Source organism: Dryobates pubescens, chromosome 15 (assembly GCF_014839835.1).
Source record: "Dryobates pubescens isolate bDryPub1 chromosome 15, bDryPub1.pri, whole genome shotgun sequence".
In the NCBI taxonomy this organism is placed as follows: domain Eukaryota; kingdom Metazoa; phylum Chordata; class Aves; order Piciformes; family Picidae; genus Dryobates; species Dryobates pubescens.
The window spans coordinates 9,662,971-9,688,645 of record NC_071626.1 but is presented as its reverse complement, the minus strand read 5'-3'; the positions used below and the strand labels follow the sequence as shown (position 1 = coordinate 9,688,645).

Sequence of the window (25,675 nt, the reverse complement as noted above, 5' to 3'; positions counted from 1 at the left end):
GGGCAGAGTGTAGCAAGTCAAACACGTGCCAAGATAAACGGCGCTGGCTGGAGCCTCTGAGGGGTGCTGGGGGCCAAGAGGGGGCATGCTGGCAGGCAGGGCAGAAAAGATGCTTCAAATGGTGCCACAAAATGGAGACCGGTGATCCTACAGCTGCACAAAAGCAGACCTTCAGATGCTTCTGCCTACATCTTCATCAGAAGCTGAGAACTCAAGACAGAGAAAGAGGGAAAATGGGGTGCTGCAGTAGGAAAATAGCAGCGCTGCCCAGACTGGCTTTAACTACCATGAGCAGCCCTTCCTCCTCCTCTTCCCATCTTGGAAGAAGGCCCAAAGGCGGGCAGCAGCCCAGGTGAATGGCTCCACCGGCAGCAGCAGGGAGGGGGGCAGACAATGGCGGGGGGCATTCATTACAAAGACACACACACACATACTCGCACATACACACGCTCGCTCAGCGCTGCCGGCTGCCACATGGGCTGGCGGGACTCCTTAAGGAGGCAGCAGCTCCCTTCCCGCTCGCCGAGATGCTCGACACCTTCCCCCTCTCCCAGCCCTGATGGGAAACAGATTCGGAGGAAAACGCCAGCAAGGCACTGGGCTGTCCAAGAAAGGGAGGGCTTTGTGCTCCACGCAAGCCAGCAACCTCACCATGCACCACACAGAGGGGGGGGGAAAAAAAAGCCTTTTAGCACATAATTCCTACCCACCGAAGACTCTCTCTCTCTCTCTTTTATCTGCAATTAGCACATGATGTACTGGGTCTCGTTTAATACTCATTTTCACTGATTTAGGATTAAGGAGGATAAGACCAGAATACTTTCCATTAATGAATCTGAGCACTTGCTCTCATTAGCAGTTTTAGTTTCCTCTTTTTTAAGCACGTTTCTACCTTCCAGTACTCCTCCTTCTTCTCATCACTGTTTCTGGTATTTCCACCCCACATGCTCTCATTTATTTTAACAGCCTCTCACGCTTGTACAGAAGCTGATTTCCCAGATTTCCAAGGAAGGTGGGCAAGTTTGCTCAGTAAAACAACAGAACACAGACCAGGCAGGTAGTGGTCTGGAGAATGAACCAAACAGAGCAATGCTAAATTCACTCAGTGGCAACTACCAGCTTAACATACCAACAGCATACACTTTTCATGAGACAGAGCCCCAGTGAAATACGCTCACAGGTTGTAACGCCACTCCACTGCCTCAAACAGCACTGCAGATTGAGACTAACAAAACAGGGGATATTGTTCTGGATGTGCCACACTCCTTTGGACATACATTTGGCCAAAACTGCAGTTGCAGTACCGCTAAGGACCAGTCTAATAACCCAAGTGCTCCCACTACAAGCAGCAGCACTATGCTGCCGCTGAACTCACCTTTGCTGAATTCCTCAACTCTGTATAAATGGGCTATCTGTTGTTCATTCAGAGACCCCACCTAAGACAGTCCAAGCTCTCCTCCCCTACTGGCTATTTTAATATGCAATCTTCATTGGCATGTAAATACGCAGCACAAGTCTAGAAAACCTATCCCAGACAGTACAGGCTCTTTAGACAAGTCACAACTGAAGGTCAACCAACACTAGTAACGCATTGTCTCAATGTCTCCTTTCGCAGATCAGTAGATTAACAATCTCTGTGGAACAGAAGACTTCCCTGAAGTCTACCAGGATATCTCAAGCCTTAAAGTAGGTTTATACCTTCCCTCATTTCAGCCAGTGCTCCAGCAGAATCCCATCTTTCCAAGCTCCACACGTCTCCAAGCTAACCACCTCGCGCCTCAGGGTGCTTGATTCCATGCATGCACAAACTACACACAGAAGTATTACTAACCTGGGCACTTTTCTGCACTGCATGGACACAAGCTGTATGAGGCTGTGCAAAACAACTCTCTGAAACGTGCACATGTTAACCTGCAGCTCAGGGGCACACACCTCCATCTAAATGGGCAGGCTCTGGGCACACAGGAATACACAAATGGATCCTGACTGCAGAGGCAGCCTTTCAGCATCACTCACTAAACTAAATATAGGTACAGAAAGCCTCAGGAGATTTCTGTAGAGTTCTTCCATCTCAAAACAGAAAGCCTTGGTCTGGATAAAAAGGAATTGGTAATGGAAGGGACTAAATAACAGAAACAGAAAGTGAGGCTTGGGAGCCTGGGGAGATACCTTAAGAGTAGACAGAGACCTATTTTTCAGGCACTGACAATCAATATGAGATGAGACATAAAGGGTCAAAGCAGGTGTCACTTCTCGCAGCAGATTCATTCTGAGCCAGGCACCCGTGAAAACACTGTCCCTTACAGTGGGACACACAGGATCTCAGTAGCTGCTAACGAAGGGGGACTCAGCCAGGGCTAAGGAAAACCAAGATGACAATCTGCATCTAGTCTAAAAATCCAAAAAGCTCCACAGAAACCAGCACTTGTGAAACCCAGATTTGAAAAAAAGTTCCTTCTTGGAGTCCTTCCCTCCACCCCCTTTGGGAGTATCCCCCAAAGGTTTCCAGCTCCGCAAGGCACTGCAGGGCATTATATAATGCCGAAGTCCAAAGGATTCCAGCTCCACGATGCCACTCTCCTCCTCTCTTTGCCCCCTCTCTCCGGCGGCGACTTGCAGATACCATGCCAAAAAAAAAATTACAATTTTTAAATCCAAAACCACACAAGAGCCTTAAAAGGCGAGCCCTGGCCAATAAAATCCCCTTGCGAGGCGGGGAAAATGCAATGGCCATGGCAGCTGGGTACGCTCCCGGGAAACGTCAGCCGCTTTCCCTCGGGAAGACACGGGCAGCCCCACGCCTTCAGCTACCTAACAAGGGCTTCCCAGCTCTCACGATGACCAGCAGCAGGACGGCAGAACGGCTGGGAAGGCGTTTACCTTGGTGCGCGGCCGGGATCCATCGTTCAGAGATGGGCTTAGCCTAACTCAGGAGCAGGGGCACCCATGCCCCTCACGCACCTCTTCGCCGTAGAGGGCACTGCGAGGCTGCTCCAGGTCGGGGGAGTGCAGGAATCCCTTCCCCGAAGCGCCCAACCCAGCTCCCCAGCGCGGCAGGGCTCCCTCCCGCCCCAGCGCCGAGCGGGGGCGGCGCGGAGCCGCGGCCGCACCGTAAAGAGCCAGCGGGGCAGCCCCACCGCCGGTCGTTCCGCTCCGCACCGCGCTGAACCCCTTGCTCCCCACCCGCCGCCCAGACAAAGCCGGGCAGGCAAGCTGCCGCGACGCGGCTCCGGCAGCCCGGGCCGCCCACCAGTCTTACCTGAGTTACCATTTTCTTTTTCTCCATAAACCAAAATGGGGGAGCCGGGCCACAGGAGGGGAGGGGGAAGGAAAATAGAGGAGGAAAAAAATATAAAATATGATTTAAAAAAAAAAAAAAGGGGGGGGGGGGGGGGAAGAAACAGCCCCGAGGAGGCAGGCGGCGGCGGGTGCCTGCGCTGCGCTGCCTCGCCGGCGCGGTGCCCCCCGAGCCCTTTTTCCTCTCTTTCTTCTCCGGTGTTCCTCCCTTTCTTCCCCCTCCCTCCCCGACCGCCGCTCCCCCCGCCGTCCCCCCCGGCTCAGCCAGATGGCTGCGGGAAGCACCGCCCCGAATGCCGAAGGTAATTAATGCGAACCGGGACCGCCCCCGCCGCGCCCCGCCTTGCCCCGCCCGGCTCGGCTCGGCCACTCCCCGGTCGCCGCCGCGCCCACAGCTCCGCCGAGGGGCTCTTTAGCCTGCCCGCCGGGACGCCCCCGTTGCCCGTCCTCCGGGAATCGAAGAGCTCGGTGGCGAGATGCTGGAAACAAAAGCGAGGGTGGCCCCACGCAGCGCTGCTCCCGGCCCGGCAGGACCCCAGAGCCTGCCCGCGTTCCTCCGTATCTACCATCCCCATCGGGTCTGGCGGCCAGGCTTCCCCGGCCCGGACCTCACCAGGCTGGAGAGAGCATCTCCCCGGAGGAGGACGTTCGGGAGACAGCTGTCAGATTTGCACAGACCTCCCTCCTGTCACAAAGGGGAGAACGCGTGGGTTGCTCGGTGCATTGGATGAACCGGAAACAGTATCTCTGCCAGGATCTGCATTTCTTTAATCATAAAAGCTGGAGACAGCTGGATTCCTTCCCAGATTGCTTTTTTCCCCCTCCCATTTATCTTCAGTAAGCATCTGGCCCTTAACACCTGAGTATGCCACGGTTGGCAGCATTTGTTCTCCTGGTGACCCTGTAAAACAGACCAATAAACTGCTGCCCCATTTGGCAGATGGGATTGGAGATGCTCTAACCGATTTTTCCCAACATCACATCCACAGACAGGTCTGCCAGTTCCTCAGTTAGACAAGAGGACTATTCTGATGCTCCAGCACTCATGATGTGGAGATAAAACCAGCACAGGTAAGCCACCCCTCAGATGTACCTCTTTTTGACACCTGGTCCTCAAGAGACTCCTCAGGCTCTAGCAGTAGAAAAGCCAAATTATGGTGCAGTAACACCTTGAATCCCCATGTGTTCTTCTTCATTATGAATATGCCCAGCTGTCCACTTTAAATAAATAAATAAAAGCCTAGTAATTTTGCTGCTGATGCTCTCCAGGCTGCCCATGCTGACCCACAGTGCTTTTCAGTTTCCCAGTTTCGCTCACTGCAAGTCGACCTCTGGCTCCCTCCTTCCCTTCCCCCTTCTTTCCTAATTCAGTGCAAGCCCAGCACAAGTGCCCGCCCCAGCTCAGTTTGCTCCTCTGGCATGAAAAACCTGAGACCCTGACACCAGGCAAGCCCTTATGCAGAAAGCCATGGGCCATCCGTCCTGTGCCACCAGTCAGTCAATCATGGTGTGGGGTCCTCTGGGAAGGAGCCAGCCTCCACAGCTGCAGCCCGCAGGGCTCCAAGTCAGAGTCCACATTTTTCTGGGTTATTTCATCCTCTCATCCTTGCATCTTGTGATACTGCAGGTTTACAGGCAATATTGCAAAACCAGGGAAAGCATTGGCTGTTTTTTTTCCCCTCCCCTATTACAAACCTGAGATTCTAGAGCACAGTTCCAGGTCAAATGTAAATTCCATTTCTAAGCAGCATAAAACACACTGACCTCCTTGTATCTTTGCCACAACAAAGCACCCAGGTTTCAGCAACATGCATCTCATTCACTAGCCCTCTGCAAATCACTCAGGATAATCTCTTTATTTTCTCCACTTAAATTTACTTGCTGCACTCCCTCTGTCCCCTCCATGCCATAGGGTGGCAACTTCTTGTATCAGATCTAGGGCTATTGCAACAGACCTCCACAACAGAAAAAGGACAGGCCACCATGACCCCATCGCAGTTAACCAGAATTGAACCATTTCTAATCCTTCTCCTTAGGAATCTCTAGAAATATTTGCCATCATAAAGAACCCTTTAAGAAAAAGAGGTGCCCAACCATGCACTGAACCCTCACTTGTACTGCCTCCCACTACCCAGTTGGTACAACTGCTTTGTTCATGTGCCAGCTGAATGGGAATTCCCTTCAGCATGATCTACTGCTGGTCTCCCTCTTTCATCTTCATTGTAGGCCACAAAGCACCTCCTCCTCTGTGCTTGTAATAAATCCACCTCTGCTCCTGTTTACTGAAAAAGCACCAATTTCCAATGGATGTGCTTAGGCAACATGAAACATGGGTCTGCAGGACCTCCAAGTGCCAAAAAAGCAACTGAAATAAACATCTCATACAGACTTTCAAAGGCTTCACGGGTACCACGGAAAACATGACCAGGTTTGATAACACTTGAGGTTTTGGTTGTCTTGGGCTCTACTGGAACTCACAAAGCAACACCTGATAACCAATAAGACTGATAAAATTAATGGGTGAATCTGCGAAACTCACCTTTCCTCACTGAGGTCTGGAAGTTCAGATGTTGTCTTATGGACAAGTGAATTAAGTTTAGAGGGCCTCCACTTAGCTTCTAAATGCAAGTCATGGAACCACTACCCAATTTACCATCACCAGCCACCACTGAGGGAAAGCCAAGACTCAAACTGCACAACATGCTGCTGAAAACAACAGAAAAACAGAAGCAGAAGTAAAGGCTGGAAGCCTGGGTAACACAGAGCCATGAGATCATCCCTTTCTACTTACTGAAGTCATTCAAAAAGCAACATCTTCAGAACAGCCCTAGATGCCAATACTTACAAGTTCTCATGATTTCTTCTGCATCTCAGCCACGTAAGCACCGAAGCTTCATTATTGTGCTGGAGAAGTAGCATTCTGAAATAACTATGGGCAAATTTAACTAGCCTGCCTCTGCAGTGCCACGGCACAGCTTATCATCCTGATTGTGCCAGGCAAAGCTCATTGCTCCCACCTGAGCACATCTGTGCCGTTTTTATATTATCTTCTGTGTTTGCTCAGGTGTACATGATGGGGTTTGGTTAGCTCCTACCATTCAAACCCTAATGGAAAATTAGCTGGAGAGGTATGTTTATGCAGCAGGTGACAGGACAAGGCCACTGAAATCAGACTAGTGACAGCACAGCTGAAGAACTAACCTCTCGTTTGACTACGTGGTCTACACACATGCTTCCAAATGCTTAGGTTAGTTTAACACTCATAGGACTCACAGAAACGGAGAGAGATGAGGAAGCCACAAGTACTCTACTTTCAGCAAGTTTCAGGATGAGATTTCCTTTCTCTTTTACTATGCCTGTAATACCCCCTTGCTGCTGGGGTGGAAAGAAAGCACAGTCTTCCATTTTAACATCCCATTACCTGCATTTCTGTGCTGGCTCAAGTTTAGATGGAGCAAACCTGCCAGCTGGATCAAGGCCAGAGAGAGAAAAAAGAGGTTTCAAGTGCAAAGAACCAATTTATCAGGTACAAATCTTAACAACCAAAAGACACACTTCTGTTGGTGGATTCTATTCATGTGTGTAATAAAAGCCCCAGTACAAGGTAACCTAACAAAATACTCTTTAGAGGCTATCTGACGTATCTCAGCGTAGATAATCTTCAACGACTCGTCTGCATTTCATGTTTTCTGGATAAATTTGGTGCCTGTGAGGGCAAGGAATGCTGACACTGAATAGCCAAGGACTGTGCAGAGAACATCATCTTTCACTTGGCTCCAAAAGTATTTGAGCCTGACCCACGGCCTCTGGCTTCTGCAAGACTCTACATGCCAGGCCAGAAAATCTCACGTGTGCTCCAAATATAGCCCCCTCCCCCAGCAGAGGCTGCAATACTGGCTTTGCCCAGCCCTGAGCACTGCTCTGAAGCCCACCCATTCCTCACTCTACACATACTCACTGGACCTCCAAAAGCAAAAAGGTGATGAACAAGCCTTTGTCAGAGGTTTTGAGGGGGGGTTCAGAGGAGGGAGTAAGAAAATAGGTGAGAAGCCACTCTGAGTGGCTTGCCATCCCTGTGGCACAGATTGTAGTCACACGTACAAGTCACATGAACCGGGACAATGCAATGAGGCACACAAGACCATAGTGGTTTGCAGAGAATGGCTCTGCTGTCAGCTCAAACCCCCCTACATAAAAATTCAGAAAAAGGCAAAAAATGCAAACCAAAACACACAAGTCTCAAACAATACAGACCTTGGAGTTAAAGTGTCACGCGGTACCACTCATGCAGGAGCCTCAAAGCCCTCCACAGAGACTCTGGGCGGCCAAGGCCTGTGACACGGAAGCCAAGGAGCCCAGCATGGAAGCAATGTTCTTCTGCAAAGCCTGCACGTAAGCTCCAGCTTTGCCCAAAGAACATATAGAGCAAACACCAACACTCTACTGTAAAGTCACCGCTGTCCTTTTGCTTACCTGCACAACTGGGTATTGGTAATCCATACAATATACACCATACATAGCCAAAGATCCTCCAGCTAAAGGCCAAATGGACTGGAAGCTTCAAAGCCGAGTCTCCGTCTTTCAGCCTTGTGGGAAGGACTCTGGCAGCCCTGCGCAGTGCTTGGCTCAGGCCTCTGGGGCCACTCAGGTTGACACTAGCTCAGCTGAAAATAAAAAGGAACTGCCTGGCTCGGCTCAGCTCAGCCCCTCTCTTCTGGGATCCAGCAAGGCAGCGCTCAACCATAGGCGGCAGAGGCTCCTAAAATTAGAAATCCCCTACTGAAAACAGCCCTGCAAGCCTCGAGTGAGGAGTGTCCTGCGACTCCTGGGCAGCAAACAGAGAGACTGCCAGAAAGAGGGGGACACAGGATCTTCGTAGCCACTGCCACCAGGGATAGGAGGAAGCAAACAGCATTTAGGATTGGAAAAGAGCATATGTTCTGGGCTCTAGGTGCGTCAGAGGGAACACTCCCAATCCAGGACAGGGAAAAACATATGGGTCTGTTCCTCCCCCATCTCCATACCCTTCTTGCTGTCCTCGGCAGGGACAGGTGCTGGGATTAGCATAGTAAAACCCTTTGGTGTCAGGGAGGGAGGGAGAGGGGAGAAGCCACATTGATATCTTGTGCTGAAGGGATCTCTTTCACAAGGGAGTATGTGCCCGTATCATTTAACACCTCTCCCTCCCTCTGCACTTGAGGCGGGCAGGGACAGCTGCCGGAACTGGGGCTGGTGAGGGGAGCTGGGCCCCGGGATGGCCCCCATCACCCCAGCTTTGGGCCAGCAGATTGCCCCCTTCAGCTGTTCTAGTCAAACTAGGGTAGGAGGAGGGGATTAACTCTGCCAAAGGGGACAGTGAGCAGTGGGGAGAAGGGGAGAAGGCTGGGAGGGACAGTTGTGTCCGTTTTAGGAAGCTCGTCCTCTCTATTCCCAGGGAGGAATCTGCTCCATGACCGACAGGGACAGATGGAACATTGCAGGGACAGAGGCCATCAGGCTCACCCCGCCGGCCATGTCACTGGACACCCAAGAGCCCACTGCTGATTTCCACTGTGGCTGGAGGGGCCTGAACTCCCGCTGCAAACTGCATGAGGTTTCACCCATCACTGTGCCAAACCACATCAAGCTGATGGCCCAAACCCGGTGAGCTAACAGCCCCGAACTACAAAAGATTCCCACCTTCCTCCAAAGGACAGCAGTGATAAAACCCCTCCCTTCAAGGTTTCAAAACTAAAGATGTTACAGTGACCAAACCCAAGAAGGGCTATCCCAATTCTGTCCCACTCCCACCATTTTAAATGTATACCACCAGGGGTTTTTGCATTTCTAATCTCAACACTTCTGCACTACTCCTGTGCACCAGTAAACACCTACCTCAGCCTAGCTCTGGGGTACCTGCCTTTCCATCATTAGTGATAATTTCTTCCCATTCAGAAAGAGTTAAACTTCAGCCTTTTTTTTTCCCAACAGGTTAACTACATGGATCATTATCTAGCACAATTTGCATGCGCAGGACTTTGTAATTTAGGTAAGGAGTGCCTAACCTGCATCCTTCCTATCCATCCAGCCCAGCAGCACAGCTCTTTGCTCATCCTCTGCTCCCACTGCCCCTTCCTTCTGAGACGCCTCAGCAAAGGACAGATATGAGCTGGGTGAGTGGTTACAGCAGCTGCCACCCACTCTCATCATCTTTCCTAGGGCCATGGGGCCGCCTCCTCCTCACAAAAGGAGCACGGCCAATTTGAGGAGTATAAAGCATGACAATTTCTGTATCTTAAAAATAAAAAAAAAAAAAAAAAAAAAGGAAGTTTCTATAGGCATTGTTTCTGTGTGAAGATTTGTACTGAGAGAAATTAATTGCCCATAAATGGGAAAGCCACTGTGATCTCTTCACTGGGGAAAAAGGATGAGACTGCCACAATGGACTCCATCTTGTTCTGCCTCTGGGCAGTTTATTCACCCCAGAGCCAAACTAGCTTTCTGGAGCTCACATTATGCCTGCTTCTGATCTTCAGAGGGCTGTTTGGCCACCTCTCAGCATTACCCTTGCAAGCCCTGCTTTGAAGCACAGACAATATTTGGGTTTCTCTGAACAATCAATAAGGTTGTTTTTTTCCTTTTCCTTTCTGTCACTACACATTCAAATCGGTGCCTTTCCTTCATTCTTTTGCATAGATCCTTACTATGCACTCAGGCAACTCAGTATGTCCATTAACATTTTTTTCATGAAAAGGCATTAATTTAGCCAAAAAAAAAGAAAAGAAGAGAGAGAAGTTTCTGCCACAGCCTGTTTTTTGCTGCTCCATATTACTGCCCCAGGTTTTAAAACCAAATCCCTAACGAAGTTAAAAACCTTCCATTTATTTCACAGTCTAGTTCTTGTCATTTCCAACCAGGCCTCAGGGGAATAAAATGTTTCCAAATCCTAGTGCAGATATCTTACTATCTATAAATAACCATCAAACGGGCAAAACAAAACAAGGAGGGGGAGCAGGAGCATCCCCAAAGCTCCTCTTATTTTAACTACAATCCAGATAGAGCCTCTATGCTTTCAAGTTTTTGATGCAGATTTAAGTACTCTGCCTTAACCAGCATTAAGATAATTGGGTGACACTTTGGTAAGGGCAGTGTTGCACCTCCTGTGTCCCACAGGAAAATAAAGGACAAAAACTAGCTTTAAATGTGTATGTGCCAAGATGGATACAGCAGGACTTTATTGATCAGTAGTGAACTACTGAATACTCTGCAGACTGTAATGTTTGGTTTACTACTGCACACTGACCCACAACAAATACGAATGAAGTAGAAGATGGCCCTGCACTCCGTAATCTCATTCTGAGATACCATATAACCTGCTATGCACATGCATTTCCAGTAACACAAGTTGGGTAACTAACAACCATAGCCTTGCTGCTGCAAATGCTTTACAAAACCAGGAAAACTGCAAAAGACCTCCTCACACACACAGCCAGAGCAACTGCTATCACACAACGTTATTGAATCTCTCCATAAAATTTGTCATGCTGCATCTTAGAACTGGATCTTACAGCTATGCTACCCTGGCCCAAAGGCTGCTCTAGATCAGCACTCCCCAGCAGCTGGGAACTGTGTTCACCTCCAGCTTGGTTATTCCTGAGCAATTTCTGCTTATTCTTTGTTCTTGTGCCAGTCCTGTCCTCTGCCTGTCCTCTCTATTTTCTCTTTCCCTTACAATCAACCTTCCTTATGTACCTCTTCTCCACACACCCAAGCAAGCAGCTGTTCCAGTCCTTTGTCACATCACAGGCTTGCTATTCCCCAATCTCTGCAAGCCCTTTTCTGCACCTGATCTAGCTTGTGCTCATCTCATTATTTTTTTTCCAAAAGGCATTAGCAGAACACCACTGTTAGCTCCTAATCCCTTTTACAATTCCAGCACTAAACAGCATCTTTTCTAGCCTCATTAGTACTTTCCTCTATAGCACCACATCAGATGCCATAGGACCCATCTACAGCAAGAAACATCATCTTGTTAGGAAAATTGCATGTTATTGAGTTTAAACAAAAAATGGTTATCTTAAGAACAGATAGGCTGGTATGGCACAACACTATTTTGATGGATTTATATTGCCTTTTATTGCATTTTTCATTTCTGCCCCAGACTTCAATTAATATTTTTGTGGCAGCAGACAGCTAAGGTCAGATCAACAAGTCTGTGTTTATTCAGAGTATGCCCCACCACTAATCAGTCTATTATGCTTCCTGTTCTCCAAACATATGATAGCAGTCCTGATTTGATAAGATTAAAACTTGTACCAGATATGCAATTTCATGAACTGGTTCTTTCAGGAACAGGTATCACCCTTCCCCAGGCGACCCTGCTCCCAAGCCTAGACTGCATGTCCCTAGGGTCTTTGAAACATCCAGTATTTGCTTCCACAGTAGGCTCATGCCTATCACCCACCCTGTCCCTTGCTCCCATGATTGGCTCTAACATCAACCACCACAAAGATTTGTTCAATTCTGTCCTCCCATCAGGAGTAGCCTCATTAACTATTGCCAACACTAAGCAGCCCCACATTTTCCTTCAATTGTATTTTGAGAAGCTGTCACTCATTTCCCTAGCAACATTTGCAAGATTTAAGGCAGCCCAAGTTTGGGCAGCTCTTATCTTATCCCTATTGACTTTAAGGGCACAACAATCTCAGATGACAAATTCTTTTGCAAAATTTCTTTTTCCACCTAACAACCTCCATGAGGTGAATATGCCTCAGTTACACTGAAGTTTTTTCTTACAAGTGTTTCCCCCTTTCTATAATCAAGGATCTGTATCCAGAGTACCTCTAACAAAAAATGAAAACCCCAAACAACTCTAAACAAAACAAAACCCCAAACAAACAAAAAACACCACCACAAAAAAAAGACAAACAAAACTACAAACCAAAGCCACACACTTCTACACATAAATCTGTCTTTTCAATCCAGTTCACTGATATTGTTAAATATTTTCCTTCAAGTGTCACAATCACTGCATCCAAAAGTGGGGACAGGGAGGCTTCTAAACAGCTTCTTTGCCTGTAACAGTCATAACACCAATAATTCATCCACTGTCTAAACAACACCTACTGATGATGCTGTGATGAAATCTTTTGACCCCATTATTAGCAGCAGCATTTGTCCTCCAAGCTATATCTGAGAAACTAAAGTTTCTCATACCAATATTTATCTCTCTAATGATACTGAGAATAGTATCATTTCAGAGCCTCAAGTTTGCATCCAAACCCAGTCCTGTGAGGGATTACAGCAGACTCACAGTACTCCCTCTGGGATCTCTTTTACCATTCTTCCCCACAGCAATTTTGACCAGAAACAGATCCTGTGTTATCAGTATTACTCTTCTTTCTTCTTTACAGTCTACTGCGCACAATACAGCCTATCACCTTTTACATCTACCCTATCTGAGCCACACATAATCTTGAAAACATGTTAAAGCCATGATTACTATTTTTGCAGATTGATATTATCCCTATAATATCCAGTTTCATGTTCTGCACCAGTAGCTTTGGTTCCTCTACTTCTTATTTCTAATGCCAGGAGCCTGAAAAAAATACCCTGATACGTTTATGCATTTACCAATCACACAGCTCCCAGCTCCCTCAAGAGCATCACCCATCCAGTTACTGCTGAATTTTCACCCATCTAGTTACTGTTGAATTTTGTTCTTCTTTTTATAACATTGCATTTTATTATTTTCCATCTCCTGCCCACCCATTGCTTTGCCTAGAGATACTGTTTTACAGGCTACCTTAATAGCACGTACCTAATTCTCCTCTTTCTGCGTACTAAGCAAGGCACAGAGATTACACAAGTTTTCCCCAACGTTCTCAAAACCCAGGATTTTGTTTCACTGCTCTCTTTGATGTCTGCAGATTGAGCAGCATTTTTGGAAAATGCAAGACCACAGCCTCAGGCTCTGCTTTGCCTGCGTTCTTCATACTGCTTATAGCAAGCATGCTAAGTCACAATCACAAGCACAGCTATAAGAACATAAACTCGCCATAGTGTCCCTATGCTTCATAGCACAGCCATGGTAGTTCCAGGCATTTTCCATGTACATTCCCCCCCCACACCCCCAACTGCCAAAAACTGTGCTACTGTGAGGACACAGCAATACATGGAGTCTGAGACATTTCCATGCTGCACAGTCATTACACCACGTTGATCTTTACTAAGGAAATTACACCAACAGTTTCATTCTATAAACTGAATTTATAAAATCTTTAGTATAATTCTCTGTTCTCCAGACAAATTAATCCAAGCCTTATCTAGTTACTCCCACTAAAAAGCTCTTACCTCCGCTGATTCTAACTCTTCATCGCTAGAAGCCTGGCTGATGCTCTTCCTCTCACCCACCAAAAATGGCATCTTTAACAATTAGCCAATCACTACATCTGCTAAACTGGGTCATCAGGGATCTGATGAGCAGCTTACAATATGTCTCTGCTTTTTAAAGACTGATGTAAATGTAGGAAAGACGCCAGCAAGCAAGGATGCATTTTCTGTCTGGGGATGTACTGATTTCCATAGCAGCTAAATAGATCAAGCAGCTCAGCCAGTTCCTACCGGTGTTAGACAAACAGCACACGGTACCAAGATTACATCTTTAAACTGCAAGATATCCTCATTTTGCACCAAAGCAAATCCCATGAGCAGAGCACAAAGGTGGCTTTCACTCATTCCAGGTGAGAATTTATACTGGAGAGTCGTCATTCCTCTATAGGGCTATATTTTCTAGACTGTATTGTTTGGTTGGTTTGAATAGGCATAATGTTTTTCAGAAAGCTCTATGGGTGTTTTTTCTTTCCAATTTTAATATAACCAAGGACCAGAAATATTACACGTGGTTTAGTTGTTATTCTGACCCTGAAATCATCAGAGATTCAAGTGGAGAGGACATAAACACATAGGCAGAGCATGCACAGGAAAGCCCAATATACCAAAATGGCAAGTAGAAGCAAAGATGATGACAAATTGGTGACTGCATGAATTGGTTTTTCTCACATTTCAGAAACTGAGCAGTTTTACACAGGTGTCCTCATCTCCAGAGCAAAAAGATCTGGTAGTAGATCATCTATGCAGGGGAACGAATAACTCCACACCAAGCCAGTGCATTCTTTGCAAGTGAAACATGTTAAGCATGCAAATGCTGAAGATCAGGAATGGGATGCATCAAGCAAATATGGACCCAGCGGTTCTGGGGGATGCAGAGTCGCAGCAGAAGTAAATGAGAGCACGTTGGATTAGCATAATAAGGACATCACAGGGAAGGCGCTGGTAAAGCCACAGGAGCCACTGCTTGCCTGAACTCAGTCTGATTAGTTAGTGCTACTATTCCTTGTGTTCGTTAGGATTAATGTTCCTAAAACACATTAGCTCAAATGAAATTACCAAAAATACACTTTGACTCCAAGGAATCTAAAATCCCTCTGGCAAAGGGCTAAGAAGCCCAAAGCTAGAGAAACTAGCAAATACCAGGTTACATGTAGCAGAAAGGACAGTCCCATCACACTCACTACTTGCCAAGGAAATACCTCAGGCAGAGGATGGAACTTCAGTCATTACGTGTTCTAATTTTCAATGGTAAGATGCATGGTTTAAATAAAATTTAAGAGAGAAAAATACCAAAGACAATATTTTATCAAATGGAAGATCTGAAATAGCTCCCAGTCATGCCCTGGAGCACTGGAGATCTCCCTTTTCAATCTTCTTCGGCAACACATTCTCTATTCGAAAGGCAATTTACTTTATGAGCAATGGAGTCTGCATCTGCCTCTACTGCCCTAACACTCCTCAGCCAAACTCTGTAGTCCTGAAACTGATCTAAAGTCACTTAACAGCTAGGCACCAGGCATGCTCTGAACTATAGACATAAGATACCTGAATCCTGTTACCGTCCTCAGCTCTTCACTGCAGAAGCCACACATATCTATTAAATATTAATGGTTTGTCTAGACTGGAAAACTAGTAGTTTTAAAATGCAATTACAAATACACAGTATAAAAGGATAGGTCACAATTAAAAATAATTATTTCTTAAGTACCACTTATTTTCAGAGCCTTAATAAAGTGCCTTAGGGGAGGACACTGAAAATAGAGGAAGAGCAAATATACCACAGTGGTCTGCTAAAGCAACAATGCTACAAGACCTTTGTTATATGGACAACTGCTTTTTTGGGGTTGTTTTGATGACCTTTCTTACATCCTACCAGTAGGATGGTAGCATTAGCAAACTCCAGAGACCTACAGACCACTATGAGACTCATGAAATCACAAGCTTGGGTCATCCTCAGGCGAAAACCAAGCTCTCTAAAGTACCTGATCATGCAGTAACAGCTGCCAAGAAAGATAAAGGCTCTTGGTGAAATTGCTGGAGAAGAAAGACTCTTGATCCTAAAGTTAGATCTGTGTAGGCAGAGCTGTCCTGAAGTTGGAAGTACAGATCCTGCTCACACAACTTCAGCTGCTGGACTAGGACCCACAGTCAGTTCAGGCAATACTCAGATTGCCCAAAGTCTGCCTCTGAAATTACTACAAAGCAAAAAAGTAAGGCAGTGATGAACACTCATCTGAAGTTTGAAAAATCCTCTGATGAAAGACTGGGCTCCCAGAACCAAGGTTTTATGCATGGCACTAGCTAATGAGCTGCCTCCCTGGAAGGCAGCTTTAACAGAACAATAACTCACAAAAACATACTAGTGATTAAGTTGCAAAATAAAGCTGGCAGCAGCCTGGATGTACCAGTAGCATACAAAAGACACAACGTCAACTTTCATTTCTACCCCAACCCAGCGCTTTACACAGATCATGAAACAGGCTTTAATTATGCTATCTTGAGAAAACTCCAGCACGCCCAAGTATAACATGCAACAAGTCCAAAAGGAGCTTCTAAAACTAGACAGGCTCCATTGCCTTAGTTATTACCAGAGGCACAGTATAAAATGGGAAAGTAGACACAGATTTTACAGGAGAGCAAAAAAAGAAGAAAACAAAAAAGAATCCATGTGTTGGGCCTGGGCCTACTGTCAAGGAGAACTCCAAGTGCTTGGCACTGCTTCAGGAAGAATATAAGTGTACTTTTGGGATAAGCCATTTGGCAAAGAAGGTGATCATAGCACAGCTTTCTTTTGGGACCACTTGAATATGATCTTAGTAATGCTACATGTCCGTCAAAATGCTTTTTGCCTGTTACATGAAAAACACAAAGGTGTCCAGATACAGAATTTCAACATAAGAAGCTTTTCTCTTTGTAGTTTAGACATTACATGACAGTCATGCTCCCTTTCTGTATTCAGTTGGATACAGTGGAGAAAAGGGGAAAGAACAGAGTGGAGGCAGTTTTCCACCACTATAGAGGCTGCTAGATCTACTGGCTAGCTCCAAAGCCTCAATCGGGGAAAAACTTTGACCATTTTGTCTCTCATAGTCACATTTTGTTTTTCACTTATCAAGCAGCAGCAGTTCAATTAGCTGATTCTTGAGGGGGCATCAGGAAGACAGGAAAAAGAGTTGACTCTTCCATAAAATACAGCAGCTTAAGCCTGAACATTTCTCCAGATCTACGCTAAGGCTACAAAAATTAAGGTTAATTCCTTAATTAAAGGACGATCTTCCTAAGAATAAGTATTAACAGAAGTCACCAGATGGTAGAATCGGAGATGCTCTCACCAAGTATTTTTAATTGAATGAATCACAAACTATGGCTGGGCCTCACTGGTGATGCACCCCATAGTGTAAGTATAGTTACACCGTTGTCAGCTCTACCAGTGAGCTGCCACCTGGGGCCGTCAGTGATGCCATGTGCATTCCCAGTCTATCCCAGCAAATGCCCGCGGGATCAACCACTTCCACCAAGGGTTTGAGCTAACATGTTTTACCTCGCCTTTGCCTGGGGTGAAGGGAGCACAGATCAACTATTGCAGAACATTTCAGTATGTGGCCATGTCTTGCTCATCCGGCTGAGTGCTCACTCCCTAATGGAGATGGTTTTGCTATGGATTTTCCTCCCCGCCTTGCCTCCCGCCGTACCAAACTGCTTTCATGTGACAAACTAAAATAGAAAAAGGCACTTGTTCCAAGTTAAAGCATGTCTACACAATAAATTACACTAGTGTCACCTTAAATTTATCCCTGTCTTAGAGCAGCAGAAGCAAAAGCAGACTTTTGGGGGAAAGGTTTTCTTGGGCAGCATTTTCTTCTTCTGACACAGGAGCAAAGGCTTTCCCTGCCCAGCTCTGCCCACACAAAATAGCAGAGCAGCTACCCACATGCTGTAACCACACAAGCAAGAGACAAAACATGTCAAAAGTACTAAACTAAACTCTTAATTGAATGGAAGTAAAGGAAATCACCAGGCAGCACAGTCTATGTGAGATAGCTGGGTCTAAGACTGCATTCCTGTCAGGAACTAAGGAACTGGAGATCATCGTGCAGGCAGAATCTTTAGCTTTGGTCACCAAATAAATCTCAGGAAATCATTAGGAAACAGTTCCAGCACAGCAATATACAGAACAGAACACCTTCAGCATAAATCTGCAAAGACAATTTCATGACAGAAAAATTACATCTGCCCATTAATTTCTGTAGGCCTCACTTCAAAATCCTGCTTGCTTGCTAAACTTCAGATGATGAATTCTCCTCTCTCCCATTCAAAAAGAAAAAAGCAACCAACAACAACCAGACTCTGGCAGCTCCCAAAGATATTCAAGATCAAAATACCAGAAGTGCTGCAGTTTGGTGCATTTGCTGAGTGCACAGAAAGAATCCAGAAATAGCATGCAAAGCCAAGGTTTGGCAAGAAGAAGGCAGTTTACCCTGAAAGAAGAAAGTCAGGCAAACTTAAATGAATGGTGACAGCAACAAGTCATGCTATAACGTAAGGGAGTGACCCCGGGGACTACTCTTGTTGAGGCAGAGGTGCTAATTATTTCTGTACCCCTCCTATGGTGGTTTTAGTGGAGAGGTAGAAGGCTGTGGTGGAAAAGAGGTATGTTAAGGCTAGGTCAGCTCTTAAGCAAAAAGTAGTCTTCACATCACTTTCTGCCTCAGACTAAGACAAAAATAGTAAACGATAGAAAATACCTAGATCTTGGTTTGTCAAAATGTCTCTTTGTGAGAAAGCAGCAGGGATCAAGATTCTGGACATTTTATTCTCACACAGCATCCCAAGCCATGAGCACAGAGGTCTGCTGTAGACATGCAAGCTAACTGCTACGCACACTTCTTCCCAGCAGACAAGAGGACAGAGTAAAGCCTGGCATGGCTCAAGCCCTTTCATATGTGTCAGCTTCAATTCCCAGCAAATTCTAAACCAAACCACAGCAGCTGAAAAGCTTGGGCAACCATCACCAAAGGCATTCTGTGTTATTCACACACGTTCATTCACCTCAGTTTGCCACTGCCTGCATCCTCTGCCCCAAAAATCAGGAATCCATGAAGAGGTTTCCTGGCTCCCACAAAAACCTTTATCTCTTTTTTTCTGTCACTATGAAGAAATCTCCACTAAACCTGGCTCACATTCTCTGCAGGTATCTACAGTTCTCTGCAGTGGGGCTACTCTCACTTCATGTTAAGAGGACTAGCAATGCAAAAATTAACTGCAACCTCTCTGCATTATCTGCTTGGATATCAGCAGCACTCAAACTTGAGCCTCTAGAGCTTTATAGGACTCTTAACATGAATTTAAAAGAACCACTTATCTCAGGCTAGAGATTCATGCGTAGGCCAGAGTTAAAGTAGGGCAATACTTAAGCTCACACAGTAACGAAGCAAAAGCTGCAACTTCAAGCTCTGAAGGGGCACAGCAGGCACACCTCCTGCAACTGCTCTGAATTAGATAGCTTCTGAGAAACTTGTGTGAATCTTGAAATCTCAGCTCAACGGCCTGACACTGAACTGCTTTAGCAGGCAGGTCAAGCTGCAGCATTCCCTTTCACATACAATACTGGGTCCTCAGTATGGTGCTGGGAATGAGACCCATTTCTGCAGCACAAGAACATGGTAGGTGCACAAACCCTCCCCAGGAAGCACAATTCAGAATGTCAGAGGCATCTCTGGGCAAAATGAAGAAAAATTATCACTGCCACCCAACTGCCCCAGATTGCCTACAATAGAAGAGGAAAACACATAATTGCCATCAAGATGAAAACAAAGGAAGTGACAGACACATAACATTAAAAAAAAAATGCTTTCTGTACATTCTGCTCCTGACTTACCTTTTTGACAGTTATGGGACAGATCTAATAACAGCCCCTAGAAATCCAGCTGTCACATTTTGATAGTTTACTGATTGCCCACATAGATCTAATTACCTCAGCCAGTTTGCATGCCTAAAACCTCACGTGAGCACGGCTGTTCCTCATCCTTGCCCCGTCAGAGGTCCAGGGAGTAGAAGCAAGAGCAGCACTGGGATGATCTAACATTTTTTTGGAGCCACTGCAGTCCAAGTATAGGGACGAGGGGAAACAGCTGCTCTAGAGATGACAGAATGCTTAAAAACCTAGAGAAACAATTAAATGAACTAATGAGCCATAGTTGGCAAAGGAACTACAGGTCAAGGAAAAAACAATTCCTCAGTGGGGGGAAAAGTGAAGAAAGGGACAAGCTCTCATATGTCAGGGCAGAGAAGGTAGCAATTCCAAAGCGGAGCTGTGGCAAGAAGGGTAAAGAGAAAGGGACATGTCAAGAGAAGAGGCAACTTACTCTGGAGTTTCAGAGCTGGAATAAGCAGTAGAAGATGGAACAAAAGGGAATGTCTGAGGTGGATCCAAACAGGAAAGAAGGGTGGGATGGCAATGCCACAGGGTTTGTTTCGTTATTGTGTTTGTTTGTTTTGAAAGGAAGTTAACAGAAAAACACCAGCAGCTTAAAATGCTCCAAGCACACAGCCTGCCATTCCTCCTGGATTAGGACAAAAATTCTTGCCCTGTAATGAGAAGGGCTTCTCGGGATGCAACAGCCCTCCGACTCTTCACCCCCAGCTGGGGGGCTGAGGGGGTTCCCATATCAGTGGCTCGGCAGCACGGAGCTCCCCACACTGGCACCGGCCGCCTGCCCAATTCAGACCTGTAATCTCCCTCGACTTTGATTTAATGCAGCAATTACTGGTAATGTGGTTTGAAGGAGATAAATGCCCAGTACAGGGCTGGCTGGCACTGACGCTCATTCCGCTCATGATGCGAGAACAGTTTTAATTAAAATCCCCTTTATGATAAAGGAGCTGCTTGACTGGATGTTTCTGTGCAGCCCTGATACGGAGCCTCCTCCAAAGCGGATTAGAAATCAAAGTTTCCCCCTTCTTGCTACTGGCAACACACAAAAATAGGGAACGTAGTCACCATGTCACCCCTCTGCAATTTCCTTAACCCTAGAACTGCTGGGGAAATGCCCTCATTTGCTTGAAAGCAATTGCCATCTCTTGTCATGGCTCTAAGTGTTTTCCAAAAACTAAGCACCAGCAGCTTTCATTAGAATAAATGCATCAAGAGAGCTCATCTTCCATGATCCAAAACCAGTTTCCCCTCTGGGTTAAAAGGGAATCAGCTTGGCAACTTCTACTGCAGACCCATCCCTACAGCCTGCGTTCTGGCAAGGAGGTAAATCATACCCGCAGTGCTCTGGCAAGATGGTAGGAAGTTGGGATCTAGCTGAAAGGCTGGAAAAGCAGAAGCCTCTGCTCTGGGTGAGGCAGAACAGCATGGACAGGGAAGAGGGAAGGAAAGCACTGCAAGATAAAGGCATAAAATTTGGCAGAACAGTCAGGATCCCAGCACAGACATGTTCCAGAAATGATCTGTCAGCTCTTGATCGAGTTACAGCAAATGGAGGTGCAATTTTGGGTCGGTTTTCTTCTTTACAGTATAGGAAATACCAGAGATGAATACATTAAGCACAGCTAGTTTCTATTATTGCAAGTGCCAGGAGCAGATTGTCACAGTGAGAAATTGGCCTTGTGCATTAGACAGAAAAGGCAGCACTAGGTTTGGAGGCCTGCAGACAGTTCAATGTGAAGACAAAGAGCCTCCAGTCCGACTGCACGTTATTTCTATCCTTAAGCCACCAAACACACAAAAACATAAAAAGGATGATTTAAGCAGCTAAAGTTCTCTGTGACCTTCAGAATATATCTGTGGACCATGGGACTACGTCTTCTCCTAGGGCCTCTTTCCTTTTCAGAGTTTTCCCCTCATCACCCTAGGAGTGCTCTGTATTCCCCAAAATTGCCTTCTCCCCCAAAGCTCTCAATGCCAGTCAGTGGGATTCTGCTACAAAAAGCCTTTTTCTTTCTTTCAAATTTCTTCCTTGAAGTGGCTCCCCACCCCTTTCAGACAACACAGTATCAAACAAGAGACTGAATTTTTTTTAAATTCCCATCTTGAACAGAACCAGGAGGAAGTCAGCGCAACAGTTTGACTAGCCAGCTCCACGGGAGCCTGAAGCAGGCCACCAGACCACCAAAGGCTGATGAGGCACTGCTGTAATGGTAAAACCAGCCTTCAGGAGCACCCTTCTTCTCAACAGGATGAACAAAGGGTAAAAACACAAGGTCAGAGATGGAAACGTGACGATTTAGTGTGGGTTTTCTGGTCCACAGAGGGGGGAAAAAGGAAACCAAAAAAGGCCTGGTATAATTAACAAGATTAAAGGGGGATTTAGGATCAGGACAGAAAAGCAATGGGCCAGATTGATCCTTACAGGATTAAAGCTGGAATCCTACTAAGAGTCCAGTGGTTGAGAGATCAACGCAATGTAATGGGATTAAATCAACATCAGCTTTTGTTTTTACCCAGCTGAACCCCCAGTGCCTGTGCTTCTGTCACTTCAGGTAAACAGCAAAAAGTTGGTACCTATAGACAACCAGCGTGCGAGTCAGCCATGTGCTTCCCTCTTCAGCCCTCTTAGGGCAGCAGAGCAATAGGTACTGCTATTTAAAACATGTGGTTTATAACAAACCACCCAAACAGCCAAGAAAGCTGAGCATTTACCAAAGCCCACATTTCGGGCAGCTCTAAATTAACTGGTATCAAGTGTGAGGGGATCACCACAGGACTGATGGATGGGAAAGCCAGGAGGACAGTTCCAGCTGCATTCAGACATGCTGCCGACAGGCAACTGGATTTGATATTGCCTCTTGATGGCGAGGAACAAAGGACGCAGTATACTCTGCGGAACGTATCAGCAAACACGTTTAAGACAAATTGTCCCATGTCCCCATTGCAAAACAATATCCAAGAATGACAAAAGTGAGAAAAGCCTCTTTCAGCATGTATCATTTGCATTACAGCTAGTGCAACACATGCAGGCCAGCTGCACCTCTATTCCCCTGCCCCAAATTTTCCAAAGCTTGCCGGTAATTTGAGTTGGTAACAGGGGGGAGGAAAAAAGGGAAACGAGACAAGGCACTTGGTTCTTTCTAGATATGTATACTATTTTTAAAGTTTTAATTCTTGTAGGGGAGAAAACAACCATGTTTAAATGAGAGGGAATCCATCACCACCCAGCTTGGCTGAAGAGGGAGGGGGTGTTTATTGCACACCTGTTCGCAACAGCTCAAACAGCTGCAGTGGAGAGCAACACTCCCCACGCAGAGAAAAGGCAGAGAAGCATCTCGGATTTCCACAGCACTTCTCAGTCCTAGGGGTGTTTAAAAACCCCAGTTACATACATCCTACATACACTCCAGCGAAGTTTTTGCCGCAGAATAAAATCTTCCCCAACACTAAGATTTCAAAACGCAGTTAACTGCCCAGTTCGTTAAAGACGCCACAATCGATAGCTTTGCCTGTGCCGAATGTGCTTCTCCTTTTCAGCTGGTTGGGCCAAGAGAAGTAATTGGCATTCACTGCTCCTCCTCACTTGAGCGGTAGCCAAAAATCTCAGTGTAATCAATCGAGGTCTGGGGAAAATAGCTGAAACTACTGCTGGATCCAACAGGCTTCTGTGAGCAAAGCTGCCCTACAGCGTTACTGAGATGGTCCTAATGGAGCTCCGTACCCCACTTAGGATGTCAAACACCTTCCCGAGAGACAATGCTTCTCAGGAGGTGTGAGCAGCAGGATTCTCCATCCAAAAGGTACACCACGGATGCAAGCAGACAACACCATAATGACTGAGGGTGGGATGAAAAAGGAGGCCATTACAACAGAAACAAAAAACTTAAGCAGCAGCAACAGCAAACAACATTGCACACATTCTCTTTTCTAGCCACAGATACGTATTTGAATTCCAGTCTTTTTCTCCATTTAAACTTTCTTTCAACACTGGATGATTTATAAATTATTTTTAAAAGTACAGAGGAGTGTTCCAGTATCAGCCTGTGCCAGCTTCTTAAAGCACCATGAATAATAATCCCTAAGAATATCTAAAAAAAATTGTCATCTGGTCAAAATATTTTCAGTTCATCATTGTCTAAATGTCCAGGATTCAATTAGAGTACTGTGTGGGGGACAGCAAGTTTCATTTGAGGCAAAGAAAAACTAACTGCCTTTGCCCTGGATTCCGCTACAGACCCAAGAACCATCTGGTAAAAAATCAGCCAGAGCATTGTGCAGGCAGTATATTAGTCATGAGACGTAGGACTTTGAGAACAATGAAACCTAAATTTAAGGGACAGACAAGGGAAACTTAATTACTTGTTTAAGCTTCTTCACAGCTTTGAAGAATCTTTAACACTTTCAGCCAAAGAATTTAACATCAGAGGGCACTAAGCACATCCTCAATTGATTTCTTCATTTTCTCCAAGCCTGTTTTCATTTCCAGCATGGAACTATCTGCAATGGTCCATCAGCACAGCCTGACTCTCCAGTACACAGCCACAGGATGTGTCATATTGCCTTTGGTACAGAGTGCCATCCAGAGCTGTGGTACTGTGGACAGACCTTAGATCCTCCTCAAAACTGGTAACTCCCTACAGAAATCATTTTGTCTGATCCTAGCCTGACTCAAAATCCAGCTGCACCCAGTATCCCCCACTGAAGGACAAAGGGATCTCTTCCAGCTAATCACACAAGCCATTCAATCATACTTTTGGTTAAGCACGAACACATACACAGTGATACTCTAGTGACTGCTTAGAGCTGTGCCAAAAAAACCCATCCAAATTCAGGTGCACTCAAAGACCTTTCCTGTATCATTGCCATAACCTTGGGGCTTAGGACAAGGGTAAAGTTCTGGCATTGCTGGAATTAAGCTTTGCAAATAAGCACCACGGGAAGTGCAGGAAACACAGATGTTCAGGCTCCGATCACCATTATCTGTGTTCTTCCTCAAGCTTTCATCTGGAAATCAGGAAGGTTGAGGTTTATTCTCTTCCTTCCAAGATAAACAGGCTGTTTTGTGAAAAACTAACTTAAATAGGACACAGTCCCTGTCAGTCTTCCAAGACTTGGACAGGCTTACAGCAGAGTACCCTGTGCTCATCACTGTTTGGACAGGTGGGAATAGTGCAGTCGAGCAGAAGTGCCACTGGAGAAATTCACACCAACTCAACCAGCCTGCATCCTTCTAATTCTTTTGCTTAGACTCATCAGGGAAGGAAATTCCTGAATGTGATGACAACGTGCTGGGCACTGATTTTAGCTGGGTATAAACTAATCAAATGTAGCCTTTAGAACAGATCACCCTGATCCCAAATCTCCCTTCCCTAATGGAAGATTATTTAATATCTTAATTGAGTATCTTAATTTGAAATGCCTTCTCTTTTTGAATTGCAATGGGCTTTCTTGTCTCAGTAGTGACCTTGGCTTCTTCCAGGATTACAGGCTTGGAAGAACACAGAACTGAAAAGATCACCTGGATTATCAACTCTAATTTTCTAATGACACAGGCGGTCACATTATATATCTCCTTCACACACTCTTCTTTCTGTTTCCCATATCTGTAAAGCCTGTATAAAACCCCAGATGCAAATAGACACAAGTTGCTTTGTCACACTAACCCTCAGGGGAACATAATGCAGACACCCCCAAACCAGCTGTGCACAGAGCAGCTTGGGTGTGGAAGCAGTATAACCATGTTCATGAGATGCTGCACCAAAGCTAATAAAGCTTATCAAGCAGCAGAACTCATTATCTCAGTTGCAGTGCTGGACAAACACAGCTATATTACTTCTGGATTAAAGCTGCTACATATGCATGCCACAGTATAGCACCACAGGGACTTGCAGGCTGGGGAACAAGCTTACAGGTTACTAGGTGAGTGATATTTGCACAATTTTTCCTGACTTTTCAAGACTCTCCTGCTCCAGAACAAGAATCCAACCATCAGTGTTTATGGTAACACAAAGTGCCTTTCACTTACGCAAAGAAATTTACCCAGACCTAACCTTTGTCATGCATTAAGGAAAA

General features: G+C 45.8%; 1 protein-coding gene across 11 annotated transcripts in view; it reads right to left on the bottom strand.

The window, feature by feature from the left end:
- RBFOX2 (RNA binding fox-1 homolog 2) overlaps positions 1–25,675 on the bottom strand; it is a 168,370-nt gene that overhangs the window by 76,753 nt on the left and 65,942 nt on the right. The window contains exon 1 of one of the 11 annotated variants that reach the window (XM_054168064.1): positions 13,630–13,735. The exons of 9 other annotated variants lie outside the window; for them this stretch is intronic. In XM_054168064.1, coding sequence (XP_054024039.1) covers positions 13,630–13,701 — 72 coding nt within the window. In that variant the 5' untranslated portion in view covers positions 13,702–13,735. Of the gene's footprint in view, positions 1–3,259; positions 3,343–13,629; positions 13,736–25,675 lie in introns of those variants that run through there. One more of the 11 variants, XM_054168067.1, reaches the window with a different exon arrangement.